General features: G+C 38.0%; 1 protein-coding gene across 3 annotated transcripts in view; it reads right to left on the bottom strand.

Annotated features, from left to right (window-relative positions):
- Positions 1-7,565: 7,565 nt before the first annotated feature.
- DCN (decorin) overlaps positions 7,566-26,594 on the bottom strand; it is a 41,366-nt gene continuing 22,337 nt past the window's right edge. For all 3 annotated transcript variants that reach the window (XM_045779897.2, XM_045779900.2, XM_045779899.2), the window contains 5 exons: positions 23,662-23,875; positions 22,754-22,867; positions 16,602-16,695; positions 13,338-13,476; positions 7,566-7,844 (listed from right to left, as the gene is read on the bottom strand). In XM_045779897.2, coding sequence (XP_045635853.1) covers positions 7,650-7,844; positions 13,338-13,476; positions 16,602-16,695; positions 22,754-22,867; positions 23,662-23,875 — 756 coding nt within the window. In that variant the 3' untranslated portion in view covers positions 7,566-7,649. The remainder of the gene's footprint in view (positions 7,845-13,337; positions 13,477-16,601; positions 16,696-22,753; positions 22,868-23,661; positions 23,876-26,594) is intronic.

The raw sequence follows: 26,594 nt of genomic DNA, 5'->3' as shown, positions 1-26,594 counted from the left end.
CTCTGAGACACACGTTGACTAGACCGAGTCATCCTTGCCAGAAAACATAACAGGCCTGGGCAGGAGGGTTGGATTATTTTGATATTTTAGGGATACTTTAAAGTCGAGTTGTGTTCCTACGCTTGTTCATGGGGACGTGCAAGCAGTCACTTAGCCCTCGCCGTCCCTATCGAAATCAATGGCCTGGGGAGAAAGTCCCCAGATCGCCGAGGGCTGGCACCCTGCTGCGCGTCATGCAGTCAGGAGGGGTCTCACGCAGGCCTTCTCCGGTTATCTCACACTGAGGGGAGCGCAGGGACTGTCTCTTACTTCAAAATTATTTAAATTCATGAGAAGGGTGTTTTACACTCCATGATGTTTTTGTGTGTATTTGATTTCATTAAGTGTAGTGCTTTCCCTCTCTCGATTTTTCTTCGTTTTCCACTGTTCTGCTCTGTCGTGTGAAATTGGCAGTCTGTCGCAGACCTGTGACTCGAAGTAACCGTGACAGATGGTGCACTGGGAGATATAAGCACATCCGCTGAAGAAATTCTGTAGCAATCCATGTGGGCAAACAAAATGAGCAGCGAAGTGGAGAATGGAACGGCGGTGATGTGGGCTCAGCGGCCCGTAACCCACAGCTCTGCTGTGGGAGAACAGTCTGACGGGCGATGCAGTCTGGTCAAGAGCGGTGTGTGTCTTCCAGACAGTTTTCCAGAAGGCCTCGCTGGAACTCTGGATGAATGGGAAACTGGTGTACGTCACATTTCTAGTTTACTTGAGGGACTAGGCATTCCTTTGTTTGTATGGACGATAAAGCAATGGGGTCCTGCAGCATCTGTACCTGTGACAGAACTGCAGAAAGGAGGGAATTCCTAGAACGGTGCTACGGGGTGGGAGGAAGGGGAAAAAGAAAAGAGAGATACTGATGATGATTCAGTAAAATGAGTGAACCAGAAGGAAAGCAGAGATCCATTTTATGCCTGATTTATGCGATGAGAATGACACAGTAGTTTTCATTGCCAGATCAAGATCATTGAGGAAGAATGCATTAGAAAGAACATAAATATTGTGTGCCGGAAAACCTGGGTGGCTTGAATATAGTGAGATGACTTAACACTAGTATGAGTGCATGAAGGGTGCTTACCCAACCTCAGAGGGTCAGAGGCAAATTTACACTTTCCAACCTCTTATGGAATCCATATACAATCAAACACAATTGATAACAAAAATAAGAACAAAAAATAAGTATTTTATAAAGATAAAAAGAAAGTGAGTGTTAATGGTTGAAATGTATCCCTTCCCCCCCTCCCAGATATGTTCAAGGTCTAATCTCTAGTACTTGTGAGTGTGAATGACCTAATTTGGAAATAGGGTCTTTGAAGATGCAATCAAGTTAAGATGAGGTCACACCGAACTGGGGTGGGGCCTAATCCAATAGGACTGGTGTCCTTACAAGAAGAGAAGAGACACAGACACACAGAAGAAGAAGGCCTTGTGGAGATGGTGGCAGAGATTTGCGTTTTGCTGCCACAAAGGAACATCTAGAGTCACTCCAAAGCTGGGAGAAGCAAGGAAGGGGTCTCCCCTCGAGGCTTCCGAGGGAGCATGACCCTGCCAACACCTTGAATTTGAACTTCTAGATTCCTGAATTATGAGAGGGTAAATTTCTGACAATTCAAGCCACTCCGTTTGAGGTCGTGTGGTACGGCAGCCCTAGGAAACTAACTCAGCGGGGGTTTCTCACCAGAGCCAGCTGGGGGGGAGACAAGCGTCAGCCATGGCCCCATATGAGACAAGAGAACTCTCTTGTTTTGTTCCTCAAAGTATGGACCAAGAAGCACAGCCCTCCTGGGAGTTTGTTGGAAATGCATAATTTCAGCCCGCATCTTAGACCTGAGAACGAATTGCTCTTAAGATGATTGCCCCCCAAACCATGTGACCCGGCAGCCAACGTATATGAGCCCTTTCCACGTGCGGGCCTCTGGTCTAAGAGTTACACACTACGTTAACCCGCTTCGTTCACACACGGTAAGGTAGGGACTGATAGTATTCCCATTTCAGAGGTAAGGAAATGAGCCACCGAAAGGTTAAGTAACGTTGCTAAGTTATGCAAATAGCAACTGTTGAAGTCAAGGAAATGAGCCGCATCTATCTTTATTTCAAAGGAGACATGTAGAAGAAAGAAGTTGCGTTGCTACTTGAGAGGGGGCTGCCGAAGGCCTGGCCTCGCTCCCGAGTCCCGACAAGGCCAGCAGCAGCTACCTACTGCTGCAAAGTGTGCTGGAAGATCCGTTTTGCAGATCAAAGTCCAAACGGTCTTCTCTGTTCCTTACCTTGACCCATTCCTCACCCGGCTGTAAGTTAAGCAGCAGGGTAACGCCAGCTTTTCTCCTTCAACAGGAAGGCTACCACATGCGGGAGGAAGGACTAGAGAAGAGAGGGTAGCGTTCAAGGTGGAGCTCTGAAGAAAATCTGTAGTGACGCCGTGGACCTTGTACACCAAGGGAAACTATCTTTTCCCTGTAGTAATGCGAGTGGGATCCCTTGGGAGATGCAAGAGAGAAGAAAAATAAAGCCGTTTCCTCCCTCCTTTTGACCATTCTGGGAGATCGATGTTTTGCGGGCCAGCAAGACTGGAAAAAGGGCAAAGAGTGGCTTCCTCCGATATCCTCTGTACCCTGTGTGTATCCTAGGTACACGGAGACTCCTGCATCTGTTTCAGAAGAAGGTAAGGAAGTCGAGGAAGCCCTTCTTTTATGTCAGCCTATCAGAGAAGATGTGCCCAGGCGTACCCCGGGGTCTTTGAAGTTACTCTCTTGCCTTTAGCCTCTTCCTCCAAACGCTCCTGTTGAACTCTTACACATTCCTCAAAACCCACCCCCAAAATTACTTCCTCAGTGAAGTCTTTCATGTTCCTCTGGGCTCATTCTGCTACCCTTGGCAGAGCTGATCACCCCTCCTATGAGCCACTCCTGTAACTTGCATATAGAAGCATACTTTGGAGATATTGTGGGCTCAGTTCCAGACCACTGCAATCCAGCAAATATCCTGATAAAGTGAGTCAAATGAATTTTTTAGTTCCCTAGTGCATATAAACGTTATATGTACACTATACCATTGTCTATTAAGTGTTCAGTAGCATTGTGTCTAAAAAATGTATGTATCTTAATTAAAAATGCTTCATTGCTAAAAAAGGGTAACTATCGTCTGAGCTTCCAGTGAGTCATAATCACTGATAACAGATCACCATGACAAATACAATAATAATGAAAAAAGCTTGAAATAGTGCAAGAATTACCAAAATGTGACAGAGACACAAAGCGGGGGAATGTTGTTGGAACAATGGTGTCTATACACTGGCTCAATGCAGGGTTGCCTCAAACCTTCCATTTTTTAAAAACACAACATCTGCAAAGTGCAAGAAAGCAAAGCACAGTAAAATAAGGTATGCCTGTATTTCCAATGATAAAATTTATCTCTCTGTATTTCTATTATTCGGTTAATGATTGTGTCTCTGTTAAACTATGATCACCTTAAAGTCAAGAACGGCATCTTATTCATGCTTATATCCTTAGTTAGACGCAGGCCTAGTAAATATTTTTGCATGAATAGAAATAACACTCCACACCATAAAAATCATAGTTAAACACATTGGGAGGGGTGCCTGGTGGCTCAGTCGGTTAAGGGTCTCCCTTCAGCTCAGGTCATGATCCCGGGGTCTCAGGATCGAGTCCCGAGTTGGGCTCCCTGGTCAGTGGGGAGCCTGCTTGTTCCTCTCCCTCTGCCCCTCCCCCCAGCTCATGCGCTCTCTCTCTCTCTCTCTCTCTCTCTCTCTGTGTCAAATTAAAAAAATCTTAAAAAAAAATAAACTCATTAGGAGTATTTAGAACATCACATCCAATATGCTGTCACTCAGTGAAGTATGGCTATTAACTGTACATCCATTAAAATTAAATAAATTTAAAATTTGGCTCTTCAGTTCCATCACAGTTCCAGTGCTCCTGCCTGGATATGCTGATGGGTACCATATTAGGCAGTGCGGATATGGGACATTTTAAAGTTGAGCAGTGTTGTAGTTTCATCTTTTTTTTATGAACAAATTTATTTTTTTTGAAGGGTAACAAATCACAATGGTGGGATGACCCATTATTTTACAGCCCTGCACCATATGGCAAAGAAGATGAAAGACCCTACGGATGGTCAGGGAGTCCTCATTGTTGGGCACAAATACGTTCTTTCCTAAGGTATTAGAAGGCAACATATCGAACGGATGGAAAGTTCGCCTTCCTTATTTACAAGCTGGGGTCCATGGGAAAACTACTTGACTTCTCTGAGGTTTCATTTTCTCATCTGTAAAAAAGACTGAATAACCATACATAGTCCACAGAGCTATTGCAAGTATTGAATGAGACCCTGTAAGACATGGTATTGAATAAATGACAGTAATTATGTTTATGGCGCCTGCATCTCAGAACGCGGACGTATTACCACAATGCAGAGGAACTGCGAAGAAGCACGAACAGATTCTCTTCTCAGTGTTTCAGACTACCACCCTTGGCCTTGACGTGCTTTGTATAGTTGTAAACTAGGGCGAAAGCAAAGGCTGACCCTAACTCGATCAGCACACATCAGAGTCATAATTCTGACTCTGCATGTGCTATGTCTGGATTTCATCATCTGTGAAATAGGAACGGTACATTCTCATGGGATTTTTGTGATAAAGAGCCTAGCACAGAAGCTTTGTATGCACTGAATAAACTCCAGAAATAAATATCTGTGGCTGTTGGTATCTTTCTACCAAGATTTGTCTCATATTTCCAATATATTCAGTGCTAGTTTATTGAATGAATGAATGAATGAATGAAGTATGCTGAATCAATAAATAGCCTCTCCAACTCATTTATTGCCTGATGCCAGGCTGTGAATAAATACCACGAATATGGTCACTTCATGGAAGTCTAGCACGGATTATATAACTCACACAGAGCACTGGGTATTTCAGGCGGTCACTGTGATAAAGGAGAATATGACTTTGACTACAAGAGCTTAGAGCTCTCTGCTCTGATTCTCATGATTATCCAAATATTATTTTTATTTTCTGCCAAATTTGTGTATAGTACATAATTGACTGCCCATTAATATTGGCAGTGTAAGTTTTCTGTTTACTCTTTGATTTTTAACACTAACCATTTCTTTAAAGAAGTAAACTCTGCTTCAGTCAAACCATTATAAAAGTAACTAATGTTTTCTAATGGAAAACCGGATTCAGTTAATCATTTGACCCAAGTCTCATCAGATATTGTTTTATTTGTTAGCACCTCTGATCAATGCAGAAAAGTCCAAAATAATTGGGTTTCAGAAAAGGTGCTGGGATGATGCAGGATATGACGTCATGTTTATCTGTGGCTGGTGAGATTTGTTTAATAATCCTACAGATAGAATTGTAGTGCCTGGGCGTATTAGTTATTCTCCAAGTGCCCTGACCAGATCCATTTTTCTTCTGTCTCTGTCCTGCCCCAAGAAGAACCTTCCTCTCTCTAGCTTTCTTAATGTATGTCTTCCCTTTATCTTTCATCGGTGGGAGGATCTGACGTAGAAGGAGAGAAGGGGACATACCTTGCTTCAGTACCTAACCTCTGGCAGATGTGGCCTCCTTCCAGGAACATAGCCCCCAGGCATAGAAATCCTCCAAAGCTGTCCTCTCACATGGCTCCAGAAACTCAATTCTTCCCCTGCCCACGTAGCCATTTGGGTGACAATGGCTTTCCACCATTGCCATCTCTCGGTGCCTTGTCATCCCTTGTTTGCTGCATACACTCTGTAATAGTCCCTTCATTAAATTATCTTCGTTTGAATTCTGAGAGGTAAATTCTCTTTTCTGCCAGATCCTGACTTACACAAAGATTAAAAGAGAAAGTTTGGTTGCCATGTATTTACGAGGTACTTGACTACAGGAAAGTTACTTCATTTCTCCTAACTTCAGTCTACTTGTCTACAGAATGGGAATAACAATAGCCTTTACTCATTTACTCTATAGGGCTATGAAGTCACTATGTAATAATTAGAGAGAATTTCATGACTTCTGGAAGTTTTATGTTGATATGCTTTTGTGATCTGAGTGGTAAATAATGAGGGAGATTCCTATTTCAACCATAAGGAAGGCCAGCTTGAAAATGCAATGAAGGAAGGGAAAGTTGAAAGAACTGCAGAGAAACTTGGCTGGAACGCTGATGAAACTGCACCCAAAGGTTCATCTAATAGCAGAACTGTTTGGGTTTTCCTTTATGGTTTAAACCAGTTTGGATTTGGGGGCGCCTGGGTGGCTCAGTCGGTTGAGAGGTTGACTCTTGATTTTCAGCTCAGGTCATGATCTCAGGCTCTTGAGATGGAGCCCCAAGTTGGGCTCCCCACTCTGCGAGGAGTCTGCTTGCCCCTCCCTCTCTAACCCTCCCCTCCCATGTGCGCACTTGTGTGGGCACATGCTCTCTCTCTCTCTCAAATAAATAAATAAAATCTTAAAAAGAAAAAAAACAGTTTGGATTTGGTTATCAGTATTTCCAAACATAAAACATCCAACGTTGTAGACAAAAAAACTATCCTCACATGTTTGTTTATTAGATGTCAATAACATAAATGTAGTTTTTGGTAAATCTCTCCTTTTTGTAAATCAGCCCATTCCCCAGGCTTGCTGAATGGTCTGCTTTGCTAGGTCTTTATAAATTCTGAAGAAAAACATTCTAAATTTGAAAGTTTAACTAAATACAAGGAATATTTCTAATACATCTAGTAATTATAGAAATATTCAGGTGAGCAGGCTGATTATACACATGATGCTTTAAAACTGATTTAGTTTCTTAGTAACTGAATATACCAGCTTTCTAGACCAATCATAAAAAAAGTCAGCTTTGCGCTTTATCAGCTTAGCACTGATTATAGATAATGTAAGTTATAATACACAAATGCCAAAAAACAAGAGTAAAACAAATATCTGAGAACTTGAAAAGATGTGCTATTATTGTCTAGAACACAATGTCTGCTCTCTTCAGAAAGTGGGGTTTGGAGAAGATTTACAATTACACTTTTATACAATGGTAATTTTGAATGTATTTGTAAATTTATTTTTTTTTCAAAATGATGACATTAGCAAAAATTTTACATAGCCTTATTGAATTTACATATTCAAATGAGGCTTTACCAACAATAATGGGGATTAACACAGAGCTAGACAGAATCTGAAGACTGACTTTAATGTCAAAGGATCTAACACCCTATGTGCTACAGAAGATGGATACTTTTTTTGTTTGATTCCTTCTAAAAATTAAACAAGAAAAGCTTTACTAAATTTTTGACATATATATATATATATATATATATATATTTACTCCAAATTTTATGTTTAGGGAAATAAGAATATCTGCAATAGCTCAGTTAACATCAACAGAAAGCTTCAAAAAAGAATTCTGAAAATGGCAGGCAAAATATTTTTTTATTGTAGGCAATTATTTAAACTGCATATTTGGCTTATGTATTATAAATCATGTGGGAAAAAGATCCACATTGCAGTTAAGTTTCCAGTATCTAGCTTTCCTTTTTTTTTTTTTCTTTTTTTTGAGCAATGATATTAATGGGATTTTGCCAGGTTATAAAAACGAGGGCTTTCTTGGGAATTATTTATAATTTCCAAGCTGGATGGCAGAGCGCACATAGACACACCGGAAGGTGGATGGCTGGATCTCCCAGTACTGGACTGGGTTGCTGAAAAGGCTCACACCTGAATAAGAAGCCTTTTTGGTGTTGTATCCAGGTGGGCAGAAGTCATTAGACCCAACTGCAGAGATATTGTTGTTATGAAGGTAGACAACCTGCAAAATGAAATAATGGAGAATGATTATTTTCCTCTAAATAGACTGAACCATTCATGTAAATACTTTATTCCTGTCCCTTTATTCTTTATTCTTTATCCTTGACACTTCCTTTCTCTTACACTCTCTAGCCAACCATCAACAAATGCCGCTAGCTCAATCTTCAAAATGTACACGCAACACAGTCCTTCTCCCCATATCGACTCCTGTGACATTGTCCAAAACTGCTCCTTCTGGATGATAGAAGTCATCCTTCCTGGTTCCTCTTTTGCCCTAAAATCAGTTTTTCTTTCTTTTCTTTTCTTTTCTTTTCTTTTCTTTTCTTTTCTTTTCTTTTCTTTTCTTTTCTTTTCTTTTCTTTCTTTCTTTCTTTCTTTCTTTCTTTCTTTCTTTCTTTCTCTTTCCTTCCTTCCTTCCTTCCTTCTTTTCTTTCTTCTTCTTTCTTTCCTTTTTCTTAGTTCATAGAGCAATTATTTTAAAAAGTAAGCCAAGTTATATATTCTTTGCCTCAAAACTCCAGTGTCTTCCTATCTCATGCAGAATAAAGTCCAAAGTTCTCGCATTTCACAAACCCAACAGGATCTGACATCTTTCTGCTCTGACCTCATTTCCCCTCATTATTCAATCTAACCACTCTGGCCTACTTGCTTTTCCTCTATTACAAAAATCACAGTTCCTCCTTAGGTTGGCACACATTGTTTCTTCCACTTGAACTGATTTTCTCCAAGATGTCTGCAGGGCTTACTCCCTCATGTAATTCATGTAACTTTTCCTTACCAAAGATGTCTTCCCTGACTATCCAATGCTGCCATTCTCTGTCCCAATTCACACTTCTTTAAATCTTCAAAATAATTATCACCATATAGCCTATTATATATTTGTTTGTCTTGTCTGTTTTCCTCCTCTAGAATGAAAGTTCTATGACGAAAGAAACTTGTTCTGTTTTGTTCATGACTATCACCAGTGTCTACTAGAACAGAGTAGGTGTTCAATAATATATGTTGAATGAATATATGAATAACTTAATGTTATGTGCCTATGTGAAATATTATGTTTTCAGGGCAAAGATAAAATGACGTACCTTTTAATGAAATTATACAAAAAAAGGAAATAATATATAGTGAAGAAAAAGAGTACAGGCAGTATTAGAATCAAAATAATTACAAACCCTAAGAAACATTCAGTACCACAGAATCTGGAATGAATAGACCTAGAAAGTTTTACTGAAAATGTACTGTGTGTTACACAGTCTACCTTATGGATATAATTCTATTGTTCAATAGGATTCTTTTCTGAAATGTATTTTATGATTATGTTTAAGATAATGGTAACTTGTTCATAGATTTTTCTCCAGGAAATTAAATATTAGACTTATGAAAAGGACTTTAGAAATGGGTTTTTACTTCCATTATGTACATGTGAATTCTGAAGGGCAAGAAGTGACTTATACAACCAGAGCTAAAATATAGTAAGAAGGCGACAATTTCTAAAGTGTGTTATAAAACCTATGAGGTGCTCCCTTATAATAATTAACTTAAAATATTGTTCCACCTACCAGAACATTTACACTTATATGCAGGTGAAAAGGGCCTTGTTTAAGAAAGGGTTTAGAGAGAGACCATATAAAAACAGAAATAAGGGATATTAAAGACAAACAATACTTGCAAGTATTTTTTTTTATAATTCTCAAGCAGAAAATTTCTTTTCATTTACCATTCTCTATTTCCTAGCGGTTATTAGTAAGAAAGGGGAAACACATTTGGTTAGAGTTGATGGCTAATATTGAAGGTGAGAGAAAAAAAAATCAAGGCATAAAGCAAGTATTTGTGTAAAAAAGAAAACTAGATTCCCAACTCATTTTATGAAATCAGTATCTTCTAATATTGAAGCCAGACAAAAATCATCACACAGACACACACACACACACACACACACGCACAACCTAAAATCAAAAATTTCATATAAACATAGACAACTCTAACAAAATATTGGGAAACTGTATCTCGTAACATATAAAAAGATTATACACTATGACCAAGACCGAGTGTGATTTATCTCAGGGATGTAAAACTGGTTTAACCAAAAATTAATTAATTTAATGTACTATATTAAGAGAATAAAAGGAAAAATCACATGATAATCTCAATAGACACACAAAAAACATTTGAATACACATCATGATAAAAATCTTCAATAAACTTAAGAACAGAAGAGAACTTTCTCAACTCGATAAAGAGCATCTACAAAAGACTGGTAGTTAACATCATGCTGAATGGTAAAAGACTGAATGTCCACTCCGCTCTTAAAATAGTAAATGAGGCAAAGATGTCTAATTTCATCACTTCTATTCAATATCGCACTGGAGATTCTAGCCAGTGCAGTGAAGCAAGAAAAATAAATGAAAATAATTCAAACAAGAAAAGAATAATAAAAACTGACTTTATTTATAAATGACATGATCCCAAATATGGGATACCCAAAGAAGTGCACAAAAACTTCTGCAACTAAAAACAACTTCAGCACAGTACCAGGATAGAAGATTAATATACAAAAATCAATTGTATTTGCATTTACTAGCAAAAAACAATTCAAAAATGAAATTAAGGTCAACCGTTCATTCACAGCAGTTATCAAAAATAATAAAGAAAATAAGGTTACACTTAATAAAAGAATTGTAAGATGTGTATACTAAAAATGAAAAAAGCATTGCTGTGAGAAATTAAATAATATGAAATGGAGAAATATTCCACACTTATGAATTGGAACACTCAATAGTATTAAGATAACAATTCTTCCCTAATTTATCTATAAATCCACCACATCCTTATTAAAGTCCTAGCAGGCTCTATTTACAAAAATGAACAAGCTGATTCTAAAATTTATATGAAAATGCAAAGAAACAAGAATAGCCAAAACAATTTTGAAAAATAAGAACAAAATAGGGATGCCTGGGTGGCTCAGTTGGTTAAGCGTCTGCCTTTGGCTCAGGTCATGATCTCAGGGTCCTGGGATTGAGCCCCGTGTCAGGCTCCCTGCTCAGTGGGGAGTCTGCTTCTCCCTCTGCCCCTCCCTCCCCACCCATGTTCACTCACTCACTCACTCACTCACTCACTCACTCACTCTTTCTCTCAAATAAATAAATAAATAAATAAATAAATAAATAAATAAATAAAATAAAATAAAATAAGAGCAAAGTTAAAAGACCTTCACTCCCGATTTCAAAACACAATCAAAAGCTACAGTAATCAAAAGGGGTGTAGTGCTAGCAAATAAAATGTGGTATATCCATATAATGGAATGTTATTCACCAATAAAAATGGACTACTGATACATGCTATGATTCATGCTATGATACCTAAAACCATTACAGTAAGTGATTCCATTTATATGAAATGTCCAAGAAAGGCAAATCCATGGAGGTAGAAATTAGATGAATGATCTCCTGTGGTAGATGAGATTGAAAATTGACTAGAAAAAGGAAGAGGAATATTTGCGGGGTAATAGAAGTGTTAGAACTGGATTGTGGTGGGGGCACCTGAGTGGCTCAGTCAGTTAAGCATCTGCCTTTGGCTCAGGTCATGATCTCAGGGCTGGGACTGAGGCCCATGTCAGGCTCCCTGCTCAGTGGAGTCGGCTTCTCCCTCTCCCTCTGCCTGACCCCTCCATGCTCTCTCTCTCTCTCAAATAAATAAATAAAATCTAAAAAAAAAAAAAAAGAACTGGATTGTGGTAATGGTTGAAGAGAACAATATAATTTTGCTAAAAATAACTGAATAATATACTTACAAGAAAGACAGTAAAGTAGGTGAAATCCCTAAGAGCCTATAAGAAGGGAGGTGAATTGGGTGCAGGGATAGCCAATTAGAGGTGAAAAACCAAGACTGAGGCCCTGTGTGAATGCCCATGAAATTTGTTGATATTCAACAAAGATTTCAAAATAGCATGTTTTATAATTTTTCTTTGTGACCCACAATTAGAAATCAATACATATATTTAGTATATATAAATCTGTGCATTTAAACAAAGTTTTTATGAAATACTTACCATTACAGTGATATTTTATTTTTCCATTCATCCTAAACTATTGTAGCCTAGCCTATCCCATAAATGTTCTTAATTAACTCATTAAACTTATTTTATGGACTCAGTAATGCATCCAGACTGATGTTTGAAAAATAGCAATCAAGAAGGTAAAATTGATTATTCTAGAATATAAAAATGAGAATAAAATAACTGCCTGCCCCAAAATGCCCACCACCAACAGAAACCTTATGCAAATCATGATATATCAATTTCATTTGGAGTTTTTGTCACAACTCAATAAAAAAAAAAGAAGAGAGATCAGTAACAAATTGACATTAACTGGCAGCAGAGTAAGGGATAAACCTATCCTGAACCCCAGCAAAGAAGTGGAAATGCTTCATTACCAAAACAGCAGCTTTATAAAAAGGATTTCTCTATAATAGAGCATCAATGTCAGGGTAGAATTTCCTTTTTTTTTTTTTTTTAAAAAAAGATTTATTTATTTATTTGAGAGAGAGAGAATAGGAGCACAGCAGTGAGGGGTGGAGGGAGAGTGAGAGAGGATCTTAAGCAGACTCCCCACTGAGCACAGAGCCCAATGTGGGGTTCCACCTGACAACCCTGACGTCATGACCTGAGCCGAAACCAAGAGTCTGACACTCAACCCACTGTGCCACCCAGGCACCTCCAATGTATAATTCCTAAATCATCATGATTGAAATAAGTACCTTTGTAAATGTCTGAAAGAAACAACTTAAATATGACATTTAAAGAAACCAAAAAATTAGATAAAATAACCAAATACATAAAATCTAAAAATTACCACATTATTTTTTAAATATAAAATTTGAATAACTTATTTGTTCTATTTCCTCAAAGTAACAATGGAAGTCTTATGCTATTCTATATGAAAATGTTACTATTTAAACTAATGAGTATGCCTTACATTTATAGATTAACAGACTAGAAAGCTCTGGTACCACCGTGGACCACTGGACCGTATCTTCTTAACCTTATGATTGTACTATACCTTGATAAGCTATATAAAGTTAACTCAGTCACACTATTAGCTAAACATTCCCTTTTGACCTATGTGACATCTGTTGAAGCTTAAAGTTAACAACTGCTATTTTATTTCATATCCATGCTTCACAAATTATATCATCTTTTTCAACCAGTAGGCTTCTGTTACACTGATCTATGACTTGAAACTAGCTTGCCTGCTTCATTAAAAATATTATATTCTGGAAGTCATCACTGTAATAAGTTTAAGGTAATAGTCCTATTTAAAAAAATAATAATTTTAACCTATGTTTTTCATGTAACCAGAATGACCGTTTATGTGGAAACATTAAAAACATCTTTCTGCAAAAAAAGATTTGTAAGCAGAGCTTCCCTTCCTGCCTCCTAACATCCCAGTAGGGACGTTCGCTCCCTAGATACTCCTCACATTTCGTGGTGTGGCCTTACCTGGATATACTTATGCTCCGCCAGTCCACCAGGCACTTTGATAAGCTTATTGTTGTCCAAGTGAAGCTCCCTCAGATGAGGAGTGTTGGCTAGAGTGCCATTGTCAACAGCAGAGATGCTGTTAAAACTCAGTCCCAACCTGCAAAAGAAAGCAGAAATGAACGCGTGCACCCCCACGGCTGCCCTCCTCGCAGGCATTGTGTGATTTATCCAGTCAACGGAAAAGGACTTCTCTTTGTTTTTGCACTTACTGTTCCCTTTGCCTCGAATGCTTTGTCCAACCTTTCTGAGCTTGGATAAAGCCCATTTGTTTTTAAGTTCCCAGCTTAGAGTCACTCTCCCTGAAACTCCTCTGACTGTACCAGACTGGATAGGCAACCCCTCGTAAACGGTCCTGTTGTCACCCTCTTCAAAAACTCAAGGGACTGTGGATTTGTGTGTGTCTCCTAGAGAAAAGTGACTGTTTTGTGGCATACCCAGTATTAACACAGAACTTGTTATGATCAATGAGTAGCTGTTGAAGTGATTTCTTTGTATAATGAATATAATGAATTTATTCCAGAGAAAACTAAAAGGAATACTATTATCATCTTGGTCACTTTGGAAATCAAATAATTGTATACTTATTATATAAATTTATTCGTTGGAAATAAAAGGTAGAAGGATCTAATGAATCAATAAACGTACCTGCCAGGAAGCTTAATAGAATTAGCATTTTTCTTTCGTTTGAGTTTATCAGCGACCATCTGTTACTATCAGAATTTGCCTGGTGCCAACATGCCCGGCTTCTGGCCTCGATCTCTGACCTAAAGTGTCTCTTTCTTAGCCCCTTTGATGTTTCTTATACAATGCCACTCAAAGTTTTGGGTTGCATTTTTTAAAGTAAATGCATAAAAGGTCAAAGTTCTGCATCTGTGAGGTCCCTTCCTAGTAAATGGGATTCAAAAGGCAGAAGTTGACTTGGAGAAAAGGTTAATGTATTTGGCATTCGGGGGATGTATGACTCTCCATCAGAAGCAGGGTGCTGCCAGTCCTCGAGGGCAGAGAGGGGGTACCAGGGATGGGACAACAAGGTAATGAAAGAGAGCCAGAATTCTAGCTCCAAGAGAAAGAGGAGGAGTCTGCTGAGCTCCTTCAAATGTGGTGGGAAAGGCTTGGGAACTTTCTGTAGGATGGTTTTTGCTTGCCTTCAGCTAGTTCTGATCTTTGAGCCCTTTTGGTTTATATAACCAAAGTCTTTCCATTTTTATCATGGCTTGGTATTTGAAATAATTGAGATCATGGTATATTGATTTTAGGCTATTAATAAAATGGTTGGTTTATCTTATTAACCTGGCATCTTGGCTGAGAACATTTTGCTCCCCCCACCCCTGCCCCCAGTCTTAGACATTTATCGCTTGTTTCTGGTCTTTTCTTTTCTATTGTAGAAACATGTCTCCTATTCCTTACAACACTTCAAGTCCCATATCCAATTTTGGGCTAATTCGGTTTTAGAATACGATATTCCTAACAACTGATTCAAAGAAACTTCACTTTTCAGATGATTTATTTATGTTTTCAATCAATAAATGTTTTTGAGGACCTACTATGTTTGAGATGTTATCCTAGGCTTATGAAGGCAGAGGACACACAGCTCAAAAGCCATGATTCTTTCCTCAAAGAATAAAAGCCACCTACTAAGGGAGATGGTCATAGACGTCTACATGTATAACAGAAGGGAAGTTTGCCTGAAAACCATCTCATATTTTTGGAGAGAGACATATACTATTTTCTTCCCACTTGTTCCTAGTAACTAATTGGAATATTTGCCCTGTAACAATGTTCCGAGATCAGGGGCTGCTTTTTTCTTCTTTTCACAGTTTTGACGTTCAACACTAAAATACCGCTCGTGTTCCAACATCAGTGAAGAGTAAACAACATGAGGATGTGATGGTTTCATAGACAGATGTTTCTGGACTTGATTCTAACAGGAAATTTGATAAATTCAAGAGTCAGAAGAGTTTGCTTGGCCACTGAGTCAGTCTGTTCCAATGTAATGTATGGAATTAAAAAAAAAATCTCCATATCACTTTCAGTACAAAATGAATTTTTCTTCTAAAAAGGCACAGATATTATTAATGATTTACCATATTTGGAATTAGATTATTGCTCACCTCTACTATTACTACTACTACTTACTAGCTGTCCTAAAGACAGTCGGACACAATAGGTAATGTAACTTATCTTCCTATAGATTTCTGCGGGTAGAGGGACTAAATCACAAAGGAAGGTCAGTGATGCATAATGCTATTTTGAAATATAGCTGCTGTATTAGAGACTATAATTCAAATATCTTTAGATAAATGATTTCTTATCATCTGAGACACAGAGTAAGATAGCTAGAGTCACGTGCACAGGCTCACCTCCAGCCCTCACCATCCATCGGCTCACGGGAAATCTCCACAGAAATGAGAAAAGCTGTATTATACATCATCTGGTCTTAGCTAATTCTCAAGGATAAATGATAACTTTATATTTATTTATCTACCATAAAATTTAGAAAGATAAAAGAGGAGTGAGTCACTTTGGCATAACACCGTGCTCCTTTGTAAGAACATTCAGTAATACAGTTCAAGAGCCGAGTGTTTCTTGAAGATAAAGCAAGTAGTTTGCACGCATTCCCCTCTTTTTATTACTTAACTGGATTGTAAGTGGAGAAAGATTAGAGTTAGGCTAGAAAGCAGAAAAGGAATGAATGACTATCTATCAGGAAAAACAAAAAGTTAAGAAGGATCAGAAAAACAAACAAACTTCTTTTGTTAGACTGCACTAAATGTCCACAGACATTTTAAACTCTTCAAAGAACAGAAGCGAGAGAATCTCATCATAATTATTCCAATACTATAGGGTGGGCTGCCCAATATTTCCATGTCCTGGTAACTTTCATTTTAAGGCATTTTCAAATTCTGGACACTGTGTTATAATTTACTCAACCTTCTGTTTCATGCAACTAAGAACATATTGAATGAACATACTGATTTAATGAGGTGCCTTGTACAGAAGATATGTCTTAATCTAAAAACAATATGGTAGATACTCTTCATGGTTATGGTAAGTATACTGTTCCATTGTTTTTTAAATAAATAATTGGGCCTGCTGAGGTTTGAAGTTGTTAGGACCAACAACAAAAACAGCAAGCACCCAGTGTGTTTCTAATTCGGAGCAATTGGGTACTAATATATCTGGCCATTTTACTGATGTAAGGTCATGAAAGAATATTATTACTTAGCCAAATTATTCAGTCCTTTTAGGCTAGATGAATCAATTTTGGTGATTTTGTTGCCTTCAAGATGTAATTCAGTAAGGGAAGGAGGAAGACCTGGAATAGAGAAATACAGAATGTTAAATTAGCAGAGAAATGTAATTACAGGATGTAGACAGACTTAACGAGCACCTAGGCCACCAATTTGCTGAAAGACATAGTTTCAAAGGATGTGCTTTTCATCTTTTCCATCAGTTTTGCTTTTTATCTTTTTCTTCATCCCTTTCATAATAATAGATGCTTTTGAAAGTAGGACAAGCACTTCTTACTTTTCTTGTAGATCGATTTTAACAGAAACATGGACTGTGTTTATCACGTAGTAGATTTTTGTCCTAGTAATTTTTAGGATGCAATCATAGAACTGAAGTCAAACCCTGAAACTCGTTAGTTTCCTACACCTTTGTTACCAAGTTAACACTGTCACCGATAAAAGAGACAACTTTAAAATGAGTTAAGCATTTAAATTATAATAGATCATGTATAAGTTAAACCTATATACAAATTTAATGAGGTATTTCAACAATAGTCTCATTAATAACTAACACTTGATAGAGCATGCTGGCCTTAGTCTTAATCAGCTTTTCCACATTAAAAAACAAAAACAAACGAAACAAAACTCAAGTGCGTCTACAACATGGATGTGTAGAAAGAGCTAACACTTACTTAGACCTTTTAAATCAAGACTGTTTCTTTACACAAGAGGAATGCCGAGGCCTAGAAGCAAGTGATCTGCCATATGTAGAACACCTGGGGAAATAATTTTAGATCCAACGTATCCATGAAACCTCTAGATAGTACTTCTCGAAAGTCTGTGATTTCTAAAAATTTAGTAATATTAATATAAAAGTTTAAATATTTTATTTTCATTTCCTCCTGCCATCTGAGGATATATGATGCTTTTATACAGCTTTTCAAGGAGCATATTGTTCCACTTACAAGAATAGCCACAACTACAAAGAAAAGAGCAAATTGGTTACATGTCGAACTAACATCTGCTTAGCAGAGAATGTTGGTTATTTGTCCATAAGGAACAAAGTTGGGAAACTGCAGGTTATGTTGGGTATGAAAATTTTCATGGCATACCACTGAATGCTGTCAATACCATCTCTTTCATGAAAAAGTTTAGTCCATATCTGATTTAAACTTAGTAGTTTCTCTACGGCACTATGTTTTGTGCGGGAGGTGCTAAGGAAGGGAACCGCTGCTCACTGAAAGTCTGTCATGCAGCGAACGCTGTTACTGGTACTTTTGTTAACTTCGCTCATTTAATTTTTTCAGTTTACAAATTATTTTTTTGTGGACCCCCCTTTCACTGATGAAGAAATAGACACTCAAGGTTACGAATTTTGGAGGTTTTCTAGCTGCCAAGTAGTGAATGTAATATGCTCCCAGATGGTCAAAGGGAGTTAAAATAGCAAGCTCTTAACTGAAGGAAATGAAATTGAGACAGTATAGGAAAAGCCAGAGGGACTTAACTCCTGTAAAGCCACTGGTCTGAGGCAAAGGTTAAAAGTTTCCATAAGCTTAGAGACAAATACCTCCTTCTGGGAAAGCGAACAAACGAGATAATAGTCAGGAGTAATGGGTGTCTGGGCAAAATTACAAGTAACAATTGAAAGCCTGCTTGCACAAGTATTTCTATTTTTCAGGAGCCCTAAAAGAATGTCAACCATGGAGAAAGGCATCCTGTGATTGTCTTGTGTCCACTGAGAAGTAATGACCACAAGTTAATGACCGTGGGATTGAAGAATGCCTCCCTACTTCCAGTCCCTTGCCCGCTGGAAAATTGCCTTGTCCATTCCTTGCACAATACCCCTTCAGAGAGCAACATTCCTCTTTCCTGTTGGCTCCCTTGTAGGCAAGCTATCTCTAATTAACTCCGCCGGCTTTCTTTCTCTTGAGTTCAGTGTTTATTTCTACAACATGGAGGCTCAAGAACGTGGTCTTGGGGTCCGGTAACAAAATCACAATTGAGTCATTCTTATGACTAAATACCAGGAGACCGCAGGTACTCTTGGAACAACGGATTTCAACCCCTCAAATCTCGTTAGAATAAATAAATGTGGATTTTTAAAATACTTCTCCTACATGTAATTACTAAGTGACTATATAACAAAGCAAATTGAATATACATCTTTTCTTTCCTATCACCATGAAAAGATGTTTTTAAAAACGTAGTGTCTCTAGAACAACAATTATCGTCACATCCATAATCTTACCTAGGTTCTAAGTGTCTTCCCTTCTGCAGTATCAGTTTCCCAAAAGGAAAGTTATAGCCAGGAGAAAGTTTGACGGTGGAAGAAAACTTTGCAATATGATAGAGAGAGGCACATTTATCAAGAATATCAGTAACCTTTGCCACTGTAGCATTTAGCTGAGAACCTATACTCTAGTTACTTTTTTTTTCATTTCCCTTTCCATTTTTAAGGTAAATATATTGAAAGCTTCCTCTGGGCCAGATACTATGTATGCACATTACACATCTAATTTGTGTCTATTAATCCTCACAAATATCCTAGAAGATAGGTGTCAGTAAGACCTCCATTTCATAGACCACAAAACTGAGGTTTTGGAGATGTGCCATAATTAGCCTAAAGTCACAGAACAACAAAGTGGCTGAGTCAGACCTGTCTCCCATACGGTCTACGTGGAGAACTCATAAGTCTCCACTTCACTCCACTGCCTTGAGTTTCTGTCATTGATGGCAGATGTGTGCACATTAAGACTCCCAGAGGCTGGCGATGTTCAGGTTTCAGGGTCAAGTTTAGGAAAGGCAGACTCATCTATTTTATTGGCATAAATATCATAGGAGGAAGGACTCAGTTTGGCAGCAGGGTACGATGGTCACGGACATGAACTCTGGCGTCAGCACAGCCCCAGCCTGGCCACCTCCTAGCCGCAGGACCTTGGGCACAATGTACTTCATGTATTTAAGCTTTATTTTCCTTGTTTATTAAACAGGTGTGATAATATGACTATAGAAGAATGGTTTGCGATTCATAGAGAAGAATCCATAAAAAGCATTCGGCACAATACCTGGTATTAATAAGTGCCTAACAAAATTCAGTTACTAGAATTTTTACAGTAAGTGTTTAATACATAAAAGTAAGCTAGAGATGGTGAGAAAAGACTGCCTAGGATAGGGAGAAGACATAAGGAATACAGATCGCGAAGTGATGAAATGTGCTCCCGAGTCATATTTGGGGGGAGGCATTAAGGAGAGCAAAATCAAAGATTGTGTTTAATGCAAGTCATGTGGCCGCATGAAGTAGTGGAAAAGACCTGGACTTTAAATTCCAGCTTTTTTACTTCACCTCCTACAGCTCTATAGCTTTGGGCAAGATGTATGTGTATATGTAATATATAAAATATAATTAAATACAATTTAAAGTTTAAAATATTATTAAAATATAAAATATATTAAAATATATATATACATCTGCAGTGGGGATAATATAAATATATATAACATGTATATTATATATATGTAGATATATACACATCTGCACTGAGGATAAAAAAAAACACGAAACACTTGTTACGATGCAACAAGTTGGAGGCCCAAGCATGAAGGTGCTTTATAAACTGGCTCAATCTTATCTATCTATCTATCTATCTATCTATCTATCTATCTATCTATTATCTATCTATCTATCTATCTATCTATCTATCTATCTATCTATCTATCTACTTTATCCCAGCAGTTGCTATTATGGGCATAAAAACATCCTCTGTAGCAGAAAGACTGTGAAGAGGGCAAGGGGTGGTAAGAACCGAGATGCCCTTCAACAGATGACTGGATTAAGAAGCTGTGGTCCATATATACAATGGAATATTACTCAGCTATCAGAAGGAACAAGTTCTCAACATTTGCTGCAACATGGATAGCACTGGAGGAGATTATGCTAAGTGAAATAAGTCAAGCAGAGAAAGACAATTATCATATGGTTTCTCTCATCTATGGAACATAAGAAGTAGGAAGATAGGTAGGAGAAGAAAGGGATAAAGAAAGGGGGGGTATTCAGAAGGGGGAATGAAGCATGAGAGACTATGGACTATGAGAAACAAACTGAGGGCTTCAGAGGGGTGGTCGGTGGGGGAATGGGATAGTCTGGTGATGGGTGGTAAGGAGGGCACGTATTACATGGTGCACTGGGTGTTACACACAACTAATGAATCATCGAGCCTTACATCGGAAACCGGGGATGTACTGTATGGTGACTAACATAATATAATAAAAAAATACTATTAAAAAAATAAAAATAAAAAAATAAAAAGTTAAAAATAGAAAAAAAAAAAGAACCATTCTATGGAATATAGCCTCTTGGGAGCTGACATTTCTGTGAAAACACAGTGAAGGCTAATTGTTTTTTGTGGGCAAGAACCTATATTTTGTACCCAGTCCAAGAACAAGATACCTAAGCTGAGAAAGGGCCAAATGGAGGGGAAATTTTGAGAATATAGAGGGGCTTTTGTGAGACTAAAACCCTAGGGCAGGGAAAATATGAGAATTAGAAGAATTGCTTTTTTGGTGATTTGATTTCTTTTCTGATTCACAAAGATGGGCTTCTGTGCCTCTCCCAGGTAGCCCTTAGCACAAGGCTGTGTGACAACTGCCGTTTACCTTTCTGACTTTGCTCTGGGCAATAAGCTCCTTGAAGGCAGGGAGAATACCCTAATCACTGTTCTGTCTCTGGCGTTTGGTACTTTGCCTAAGCAAAATGAGTGTCAAAATACTTTTAAGAAATAATAAAAGGTAATATTAATCTGCTGCTTATTTGTATACCAGATATTTCTCCAAACTTATTTAATTTTAAGACAAACCAATGAGTTGTATATTAGTGCTATTACCACTTTATGAACAAAGAAATTGAGGCAGGGGCGCCTGGGTGGCTCAGCTGGTTAAGCATCTGCCTTTGGCTCAGGTCATGATCCCAGGGTCCTGGAATCAAGCCCCGAGTCAGTCTCCCTGCTCGGCAGGGAGCCTGCTTCACCCTCTCCCTCTGCCTACTCCTCTGCCTACCTGTGCTTTCTCTCTCTCTCTCTGTCAAATAAATAAATAATTAAAAAAAAAAAGAAAGAAATTGAGGCATAGGGGCGCCTCGGTGGCTCAGTCATTAAGCGTCTGCCTTTGGCTCAGGGCGTGATCCCAGGGTCCTGCGATCGAGCCCCACATTGGGCTCCCTGCTCCGCTGGAAGCCTGCTTCTTCCTCTCCCACTCCCCCTGTTTGTTTGTTTGTTTGTTTTCTTTTTTTTTTTAAAGATTTTTTATTTATTTATTTGACAGAGATAGAGACAGCCAGTGAGAGAGGGAACACAAGCAGGGGGAGTGGGAGAGGAAGAAGCAGGCTCATAGTGGAGGAGCCTGACGTGAGGCTCGATCCCGTAATGCCGGGATCACGCCCTGAGCCGAAGGCAGACGCTTAACCGCTGTGCCACCCAGGCGCCCCCCACTCCCCCTGTTTGTGTTCCCTCTCTCGCTGGCTGTCTCTCTCTGTCAAATAAATAAATAAAATCTTAAAAAAAAAAAAAGAAATTGAGGTATAAATATTGAATAACTTGTCCAAGGTGTTAGAACGAGTTAGGGACAAATTGAACTCAAGCATACAGACCAAAATCCACACACTCTGCACATACAAGCGCCATGATCATACAAGAGCACAGCATCTGCGGGTGCTCTTATCAGATAATAATGCCTGAGATGGAAAGGAATCCACTAAAAATTGGGAGACTCAAAGTACAAATTGGCCCAATTTCAGAGGTTTCATGTATCTATTTTTTAATGCCACTATGGCAGTCTATTTTTTAAGTAACTGTACTTTTTCCTTTGTTCTATCACAATTTTTTTATCACAATTCTTTAATATGACATCATTATGTGTTAAGTTATATCTTAGAAGAGACTTTATAGGTAGATGGGTTCAGCCATCTCTACCATGGGCCTCAATGGCCCAGGGGTCATCCAGGCTCAACAGAAACACTTCCAAGGGTAAACAATTTGCCAGACATAATGTTCGCTACTTTAGTCACCGTTTAAATTTCCAAAACAGTTTTTTTTTAAATGTTAAAGTTTTAAGATTTAGGTGTTCAAACTGCCTTGGAGAGTTTTCGATCACCTTGCGGAATGGTGGTTATGTTGGTGTCAGCAATGCGGATGTAGGAGAGCTTCTTCATTCCCTGGAAGGCTCCATTTTCGATTCCTGAGCTCTTCAGTGGGTTGGTGCCCAGTTCTACAAATGCAATAAGCACAAAGCTTTATTTACAATATCAGACTATTGCAAGTCAGAGTGGTTCTGTTTCAACAAGGATTTTAAAAGAAATTTGGGTCGATAACAACTTGACTGAGAAACAAAAGAGAAATTAAAGGACACACTCTTCAAAAGGATAGCAAACTGAGGTAATTTTCTCTTTTTAAAACAACAGACAAACACAAAGATTTGTGGAAAAAGCAATAGTCGCAAAAACAATAACAAGAAGATTATTTAAAGTGCATATACAGGTTTGTACAGGAATCAACAAAAACAAGTGTTAATAAGTCACACTTATTATGGGGCTATTACTTTCCTGAGATGAATTAAAATGTTATATAATTTGACATTAGCATCTTGTAAGCCAATTATAAAATCACCATTTTTTTACCGCACATAGAGCAAAACGTTAGAACACATTGTTTAAAGCAAATGGTTTACAGATGTTCAGAATAGAAACAATTCCCATGATGGAAAGGTATCTCCACACATCTCTAATTAATCACTGCTTAATTCCATCCCCCATCTTGGGCATGCAGGAGGGTGACTTTGGCCCTAGAGTTTTCTCCCCATTCTCATATCCTTGAGGACGAGAAATAAAAACCTTATAAGGCACAATTTTGAATTGTGAATCTCACTTCTGCCTGCTACTCTTACTCCTACGGGCTAAAGACATGTAAATTCTAGCTAATTTACCTTCCTGAAGCTCTAGCTTACTTGGAATCTTTTAAGGTGGACCTTCGATCCTGGCCTTAGAGTTATAAGAATATCTGTACCTACGACGATCATCTGGTTCAGTCCGTTGAACACAGCTTTTCGCACTTTGGTGATCTCATTCTCATGGGCACGCAGCTCCTGCAGAGTTTTGGGCATTTTTTCTGGCAATTCCTTCAGATGATTCTTGGACAGATAAAGTCGTTCCAGTTTCAACAAAGGTGTGAATGCTCCAGGGCTGATTTTGTTAATTTTGTTGTTGACAAGAATCAACGTCTGTAGATAGTGAACACAAACAGCAGTTTAATTCCAAAACATTCCCTCCCTCTCTCTCTCTCTCTCTCCCTCCCTCTTTCTCTCTCTACATATATATATACACACACACACACATACATATACTATATGGTATATATACATATATGGTATATATATATATAATAGGTGTGTAGTTTATTCATTCCATTCATGGGACTAACAGAAATCTACAAAATTGCAAATCAGAAAAAAATTAGGCAAATATGATTCTAAGAAGTGTATGAGGATCTGAACATCAGGAATAAAGGTGCTGAAATAGAGATTATAATATAGACACATAGACAGACACTTCATTTTTAAACAGTAAACACTCCTAAAGATTGAAATGACAAGAGCAACCCGAGATGCGTGAAAAGAATCCAGTGCCACAGGCATCCATCCCCAGCCTGAAATCCAACCTCACTGACTGCTCTCATGGATTCCATGACAAAACGGTGGCATCCATTTATACTACCATCAGCAATGCAAGAGAGTAAAATTTTCTTGCTTTCTTGCAGCCTTATAAATTTAGATATATTTTTTCAAAAAAGTTTGTCAAATTAGTACATCATGTTGTAGCTCATTGTCATTTCTTTGCATTTCTTTGTCACCTGAAAGGTTAAATCAATTTCCTTTTGTTCTGCTACTATTTACTGTATTTTTTGGAAAGGATTACCTGATCACAATACTTCTCATTTTATTATATTTTATTTTATTTATTTTTCAAGATTTTATTTATTTATTTATCAGGGAAAGAGAGAGAGAGTGAGCACAAGCAGGGGGAGCAGCAGGCAGAGAGAGAAGCAGGCTCTCCACTGAGCAGGGAGCCTGATGTGGGACTGGATCCCAGGACTCCGGGATCATGACCTGAGCCGAAGGCACACACTTAACCGACTGAGCCACCCAGGCATCCCAAATTTTAATATATTTTGATAATAGGTTTATGGAAAATAAAGATGTAGTTAATACAAAATATACAGCTTTAATATATTTTTCTTGTTTTTTTCCTTTTTACATATAAAGATTTTATGTAGCCAAATACACTAATATTTTTGGTAATTCTTAAATTTTTGTTTCTGCATTCTCCTAATATAGAAAATTACTTCTTATTCATTATTGGTATACATGTAGCTATTGCTAAACTTATTTTTGGACACCTCATTCTCTTCTGGTCACATGTATATCTATAGAACCATACTTCTTATTGTTCTAAGTCTTCTTATCAATTAATCTTAAGGAATAAGGATCATTTGATCAAGGTCTATGAAACCTCATTTTCAATTGTAGTGCACTTATGTGTATATATAAAAATGCACAGGGACAAAAAATAAAACAATGAGAACTTCCAGTGTCAGAAGTGCAGGAATACTTTCTGAAGGTAACAGCTGGTTAGTTAATCCATGTGTATCCTCATGTAGTTCACGTTATTTGACTTAACGAAAATTTCCTATAAGTAACAATCTTTCAGCTAACCCTAAAAGATGATGGGTTGATTAAAACAAAATCTCAGGAAATTCCAATGAATATTACAGAATTCAAAAACTCATGAGGGTTTAAATCATAGGAAATTAATATTAGTGAGCAAAATGTCCAGGAAATTAGTAAAATTAGAGCTAGAGGAGAGGACTTGTGTCATTGGAAGACACCCAAAAAGGCAGATGTTTAATTATGAAGAAAGAGGAGTTCCTCTATTGCCATCTACGGAAGAAAGCTCTGAAAGCTTGATATCTTAAATGCATTAAACATGGTCTGAAAATCTGCTTATTTCATGTTAAATATTGAAACCTATTATGAAGAATCAGCCTGATGATATATTATCTGCCATTTCAGCTAATAAAATGTTGCTTTTTTTTTTTTACTAGACAATAATTAGATGACTCCTCCCCCTGTGAGCATGCCATAGTAGTATCTGCTGTTAAGTTTTGGGGGTAGTATGACATTTGCCCCAATTATTTCTTCAGTACAGTGGGAATAATCATAGCATGTACAGGGGTACATGATAATGTATATAGGCTTCTTTGCAAAGCGCCTTTCAAATGGCATTGTTGGTTGAAAGTTTTAGTCCAGTGGAAAACATCCCTGCTTTCAAATTAAAATACATTTGAAAAAGAAATAAACTATGCAAATTTTAGTCATAATGAGGTAAAATCTTAAGAGCTATATATGAATTAGAACTTCACCTAAAACAGACCCATAGGTGAGGCAGCTCTTTCTGCCCACGGGTCCTGTCCCCGTGCTTTAATAAAACCACCTTAAAAAAAATCCACGGGCGAAAAAAATTATTTGTGTATATACAGTATTGCTTAAATATGGTTTATGTTAATTCCATACATAGTGATATGTATTTAAGAAAGCACACTTAAAATTGTAAGGGGCAATGACAAGATGTTGAGATGGCGGGGGGGGGGGGATGACTAATTCCAACGGCTAATGCCAAAGGCCAGTTAAACCAGAGGAAGAGCCAAAGGTGAACCCTGGTGTTCTTTAGGAGATCAGCTGATGAAAAGGACAAAGCTCTTCCCGTAAGCAACCCAAGGTGATCTCTGAAAATGGTTCACCATTCACTTGACCCAGAAAATCCTACAAAATCATGCAAATCAAGACGTTCAAATCTTTGTGATCACTTTAAGAACACACATGAAACTGCCCAAGCCATCAAGGGTATGCACATGGGAAAAGCCACCACGTTATCTGAAGGATG

This window comes from Ursus americanus, chromosome 17, assembly GCF_024610735.1.
Source record: "Ursus americanus isolate L20-20 chromosome 17, mUrsAme1.1.p, whole genome shotgun sequence".
NCBI lineage: Eukaryota > Metazoa > Chordata > Mammalia > Carnivora > Ursidae > Ursus > Ursus americanus.
This window is presented reverse-complemented; position numbering and strand designations above follow the sequence as displayed.